We start from the raw sequence: 6,613 nt of genomic DNA on the forward strand, positions 1-6,613 counted from the left end.
ACAAAAATTCAGGAATGCTGATACATTACACAAAGGCATTTTGTAGCTGCTGGTCTGTACAAGGAGCCCACAGAGTGATGTTAACCTCTTCCTAACAAACGAAGTAATTGTTGCATTGCTTTTTGTATATAACAGGAGCCATGCATTGCAGTAATTATATTTGCCTACAAAAAGATTTAAGGCAATTTTTTTGTTCAAATGTCTTATGTTGGTTGAGGGAGAAGATTGAAGGCACTGATAAACAGATAAGGTCAAGATGATAGCAAATAAGGTATGCTTTGTTACTTCAGGGCTGGTAGGATTTTCTGGGGTTTTGGTGTTTTAGTCTGAAAAAGGTTTTATATTTGGAAGACTTCTAATGAAAAATGTGACATGAGAAAACAGTGAACAAGATGTATGAAGACGAGGATGATGGTTCTTGCTTTCTAAAAGACAGCAGTGCAGAATTACATTTCATAGTGTTAGTGCAGGAAGCGAGTTTTCTATGCTGTGAATATAGGAGACAGCACGACCTTGGTAGATGGAAAAATTGGATGTGGTCCAAAGGGAGAAAGAACCCTGGTGGGGGCTTATGAGAGTGTTTCTAATACTTTGTTTAACAGAACAATTATACCGGATGCAGGAATTAGTCCCCAAATATTTTAAGTTAGAGGAGATGATAATTAATTGAATATGAAAAGTTGATGTGGATCTTAATATCTATAGCTGACAATTTTTTTTTCCTGAATAGCAAAAGTACTAAGAAAACATTCTTGTTCTGTATATGCAGGGTATCTAGTATTTCTAAAATATACCTGAACAAAATGGTATTGAAATATAGTTATGAGTTAAAATAGACACTCCTAAAACAGTAAATAATGAGAAATTTTGATGTAAATAAGAAAGCGTAAATAAACTGTATACTCAAAAAAGAATATTATTTATCTTAGGAGTTCACAACAGTATCAGGATGCAGGCCATGAGGTCTTATAACCTTCCTTGTAGTGCATTATATTGATATTTTTCATTAATGGCTATATTTAGATTAGCTCAAGTAATTGGGCAAAAATATTGTTACATTAAAAAAACCCAAAAGAAACCAACAAAACAGAAACCCTGGAAATGTGTGCACTGGCAATATTCTGTCCAGTTTTGGTCCCCTCCAGTACAAGAAAGATGATAAAATTGCGTGTGTTCAGCAGAGGGCTATGAAGTTGAGAGCTGGAGCACCTCTCTTGTGAGGAGGAGCTGAGGGTAGGGGACTTGTTTAGCCTGGAGAAGAGGATGCTCAGGGCAGACCTGAGAGTAGTGTGCTGGTATTAAGGAGGAGGTTTTGAGAAGAAAGAGCCTGGCTCTTCACAGGCAGGAGGAAAGACGACGGTGGTCATAGATTGAAACAGGGGAGGTTCCAAATTGGCATAAAGGGGGAAAAAAACCCCAAACTTTTCACGATGAGGGCAGTAAAACTTAGGTACAGGCTTCCAAGTGAAGCTGTGGCATCTCCTTCCTTGGTGGAGGTTCAGGACTAGATAGATTAGATAAAACCTCGAGCAACCTAGTCTGAATTCAGTGTTGATCCTGCTTTAAGCAGGAGACTTGATTTAGAATTTTGTATCCAGAGTTATTGTATGAATCTAAGGAATAAAATGTCTCACACTGTCTTAGTATTGATTGGGTATGTAATTGGAATACAATTCATATCCCACTGGATAAAAGAAGTGTAAAAGACATTAAATGACTGTAACATAATTTCGGGAGTATAAAATACCTGGAGATACTTTCTTCTTACATGTTCATGTTCGGTTTTGTATTTAATATAACTAGGTTTCACTTTGCAGGCATTTAGTGCACTCTTTCTTTGGTCATATTTGTTTCAGAGTCACTCGTCTGTATGTGCCCCTTCCTGAATTCAGGTCACTGCAGATTGTGGTCTGAAGTTTTAGAGTGGGTTTTTATCAAGGTTATCTTATTATTGTGCTACCGCAAATGAGATCTTACTAGAAGAGGCAATCTTATCGTGAATAAAAAAAATAATATTATTCCCATTTTTCCTGAGGGACATCTTAAATATATTTCCAAAGATATATTTAAAAGCATAGTGTAGTTTTAGTTAAACAGGGTCCACATCTCCTGAGTGCCAGCCCAGTGTCAAAACCACAAGATTACTTGTTCACATTGTAAGGCTTGACTTATGTACCGTAATCTCTTTTTAATAATTAGAATGAATGTTTTATATATGTAATACTTGGGCCCCGGCTGACAAAACTTGCAATGTCATCTTGTGAATTTGTCCTACAAAATTCTTTCCTGAATAATATCATGGCATCTGTCAGATTTCAGTGCAATGAGATGGTATTCAAGTACCTACGTTTGAAATAAATCATGGCATTCATTCTTGCTGGTAATTTGTAGAAGCTAAGTATTTAATGCTTTGTAATTCACTCCTAAGATTACCTCAGTGAATTGCGATCTTGTGTAAAGGTGAGTATTAGGTTGTGGGTTTTACAATGGATTATCTCAAAAAAAGAGGCAGTCAGTGTAAGTACAATATAAAAGATAACCTCTCACAATGAGCAGACCAAGTTCTGTTCTGTAAAGACCAGGTTATTACCAACAACCTGGCTTATCCCTCAGACTGATGCGAGGGATTTTATGAATCTGTAAATTACAGATAATTCCAACAAAATCTCATTTAATGTACATGCCTGAAACTGATTTCAGATTAGCAGAGACTAAAACTGAAAATAATTATTTTAAAGTTAAATTTATATTGCTTGCAACAGAATTTTTATAAATATATGGTTGATAGAATAGTCAAGTAATCTATGTAAATTTTGGAAACTCCTGCACTATTGTGATACATAGGTTAGTAAACCCACAGGGGTATTGGAGCATGCTGAGGCACATGTAATTAATATTATGCGCTTTATTTTTGAAAAGTTATGGCTGAGGGTGAACATGTGTACCAGTACATGTCCTCCATGTTAGTTATGGAGGCAAATGGGCCCACTGGTTCTGTGTCAATCCAAAGCCCGAGGCTGCTTTGCTTGAGACTTTTCAAATGTAAGGCCAGCTGAGAGCTGACAAGTGGAAGGGGCACAGGTAACCTACACAGGTTTCTCATTAGCTTATTCCCGAACCGGTTTTATGTGGCCTTAGCTGCTACAAGGAGCCTTGCACCAGTTTTCTACATTTCAGCAGAAGACTTGTCTAGAGGAGATTAGAAATGTTGCCAGATACTGGGTTTGATCCCACACCTTGAAAAGTGGTCAAAGCATAGCACTGTGAAAGCCAGCAAAAGATAGTCCTACTAAGTGTCAGATATAAAAAATACCCACGTTTTCTGAAATATCAAGGTTGGGAAAGGGGAGTTATTGGGTCAGGAGTGAAATGCGATGCATGTGATGCATTTTGCAATAGCTGGCTGTGCATATTGACCTTTTCCAGTTTTCTTCTGAGTAGCTGATGCCCTGTGAACTGGATAAAATGTTCATAGTTAAAAGAAAGTGACCTTAGTAAATCCCTCAAATTCCATAAATGATGGTAAATTAATGGATCAGAGTGATATATTCAGCATGTCTCTCATTTAAGTCTCTACAGTATTGAGAAGTAGTGTTTAGCGGGGCCACACTCCCATCTTAAGTAAAGCAAAGTCTTTCTTCAGTACAAACCATTGAATTGCATTCACAACCAATGCAAATTGGCATCACTCTACTACCTTCATATTGGTCTAAATTGTCTGAGTCTGATAAAAAGTTTGGCTGTGTTATATTGCAAGCCTTTTCTTACCTCACCACCTGCAGTTCGTAACCAAAAGTTCACGTCTCAGAAGCTGGTTATAGCTTTTAAGGTAGCTTCAAAGAAGCTTGAGCAAGGCAGGCAGCCAGGGAAATATTTCCCTTTCCTTGGAAAAAGAGGAGCTAAAATATAGCAAGATCATGAGGTGAGTGTTCCGCCTGCGGTGCTGCTCTGTATCCAGAACCTTCAGAATATACTAAAGAAACTGGTTTGTGACAGCTGTCATACTTATGAAAGTTAAGGAACTGTTCCAGTACAAACATTGTTGGTGTTACCTTGTTCACTGGTTATTATTGATAGCTTTTTATGTTTCATAATATAATGATTATGATCGCTGTATGAGTAAGGCTCCGTCATCTGTAAAACCCTATATAATGTCAGGCTTTCCCCAGCGGTTTACAGGATTTTTGTCTACAAATCCATTTCTTAACTGCAGTGTCATGTATACACACATGTGTATTTATTTTAATGTTATATTTTACTGTATTTTAATTTAACCTTAAGCATGAATGAAATTGATAAATGTAAAATGGTAATTTGGAACAATGTTATGTATGTTCCTAGAATGCTTTGAACTGCAAACATGCAGGCAGAATACTGTGGCTGCAGTTTTTTGTGTATCTGTACCGAAAATGTTAACTTGAACTGAACCGTTTAACATGCCTAATCCATAGCAGCTGTAATGGTCAGTGAAACTATTTCTGTAAACCACTTCTATTGGCATTCCGAGCTTCCTTTAGTATTGATTTAATTTTAGCCAATCACTCAAACTTTAACCAGAATAAGCTGGTGCCAGATTACGCATCAATGACATATGTATTCTGTATTTGTCAGAAACCTCACACAATTGCAGATTTCACTTGCCTGTATGACCACTTTGTAACTAATTAGACTAGACGTGTCGCTAAAGGGAAACCTCAAACACAGCAGTATGCCCTGATAGATATTAATACAGTCCAGTCTCTTAACAAAGTGAACAATTGCCCAAATAATGATTTCCTGCTGTGGACTTTTTATGCTTTGTTTGTTAAATCCTATTTTCCTTCCTACTTTCCTGTTGACTACAGCAGAATTGAATTTTATTCAAGCCGACTTGCACTGGGTCAGCAAAACTCTTCACCTCTGTGGAAGAAAAGTTAACTCATTGAAGGCTGTCTGGTTTTGAACGTATCTTATCGGTGCACTGAGCTCCCACCCACAACTAAAGGGAAGGGGTTAATAGCGCTTTATGAAATGGGGGAGAAATGAGGAGCTGAGGTACATATTTGCTAATGTGTTTAAAGCAAAGCCAGAGTTCACTGGACCATGGTTTGGTTTGTTTTCATTTTCTAACTGTTCATTCTTTTCTTTTCTAATATTTGCTCATTGCCTTGGCGATTTAGCAGAAAGTTGTGCTGAATATATTGAATATAACATTAACAGTGATTACTAGCATAAGCATTACTGCAAAAAAATGAAGGTACAGTGGAAGTTAATCCGGTGGAATATCATGTCACTAAAAAGAATGGCAACATCTTCTCTGCATATTCATTCAGCTGCTAGCGTGGGGATACTGGAAGTAAGGTAATTTACAACGTAATATACAGAAATACATGTCTGAATAGGTTTATCTAATCAGATGCAGAAAATAACTTTGTTGATGGGTAGAAGGGAAATAATTTACTAACATTCTACTGTTTGTATGCAATGTAACTGCATGCAAATTTCAAGCAGATATATCATTAACACTGCTGCTTGCTACATTTACAGTTGGAAAAACAAACAGTCCAGAAGTCTTCAGGAAATCTGAGCATTTGCAAGAAATGTTTTGTATGGAATAACTTTCTTGCAAGTACAGGAAAAGGAAAGGTCGGAGGGATACGTTTTTGATCAAGAAGGCTTAATCAAATCTTGATAAATTTTGATGACCTTCCTCTTTCATAATGAAATCCATGGGTCATTTTTTTTCTAATAAACTGACAAGTGTCACACAACTTGTTCGGTTTAATACTCTGACAATATTAGCCCCACAGGGATTCAAATGGTGCTAATTGTCAGAATTACTCAGCAGCAGATAAATAATAAAGTAATGATTTTTTTTAGTTGGTATTTTCTTCTGTGTTTTGCATGCTATAAAATATGTTGTGTGGATATGATGTAATCAGTGAAGAGTAAAGACTCCATACTAGCACTTTAAAACCTTTACTACGACAAAGGTTTTCAATTTAAAAATCAGGATTTTACCAAGGTGGGAAATTGTCACTGTGGTAGACAGAAAATACTACATTTAAAGCAGCGAACAAGTGTTGGAAGTTGCTTTTTATTTGGAAGAAAGAGTTTCATATTGTGGCTTTCTGTGATCTTGAAAACTACCCAAGGCATCTGAATCACATTCAAGTTTTCCCCATTTTTGCTGTCTTTTTTTAGCACTTTCATCTGCTCAGGTGGTATTGCTTGAATGCTGAGCCTTCTGATAAGAAAAAGGTTTGAGAGACACAACAAAGGAAAGGTCATTGATTATGTAGGAGAAGAAAGTCTAAAGCTAAGCCTCCCAAAATTACTTTTCAATAGAGTGATAGTTGCCGAAGTCATTGAACTGGCAATGGCACATTTCCTGTATCCTTTAGAGCCCTTTGAATGGTGGAAGGTTATGCAGCCATTTATTTTTGAATTCTCGGATAAAAAGTACTTCCATTTGCACAAATTGATGCCCCCAGAATCAAGTGAATGTTGTATTTGGTCCATTTTTGAAATTTAGAAAAGGGGGTGGGGTGGGGGAAACCAAGCCCCAAAAAGATTAAATGTCTTTGTTTAAGGACATCTGCTGAGTGCAGGTGGCCATTCCATTTCAATATCT

The 6,613-nt window shown here is 36.9% G+C and overlaps 1 protein-coding gene across 1 annotated transcript in view; it reads left to right on the top strand.

The window, feature by feature from the left end:
* The window catches only part of BBS9 (Bardet-Biedl syndrome 9), a 241,649-nt gene extending 236,411 nt beyond the window's left edge, over positions 1-5,238 (top strand). Inside the window, exon 23 of the mRNA XM_035890841.1 lies at positions 5,163-5,238. Within this exon, the coding sequence (XP_035746734.1) occupies positions 5,163-5,209 (47 nt within the window). The 3' untranslated portion in view covers positions 5,210-5,238. The remainder of the gene's footprint in view (positions 1-5,162) is intronic.
* The last annotated feature ends 1,375 nt before the right edge of the window (positions 5,239-6,613 follow it).

Source organism: Egretta garzetta, unplaced genomic scaffold, assembly GCF_000687185.1.
Source record: "Egretta garzetta isolate BGI_Z169 unplaced genomic scaffold, ASM68718v1 scaffold713, whole genome shotgun sequence".
Taxonomy (NCBI): domain Eukaryota; kingdom Metazoa; phylum Chordata; class Aves; order Pelecaniformes; family Ardeidae; genus Egretta; species Egretta garzetta.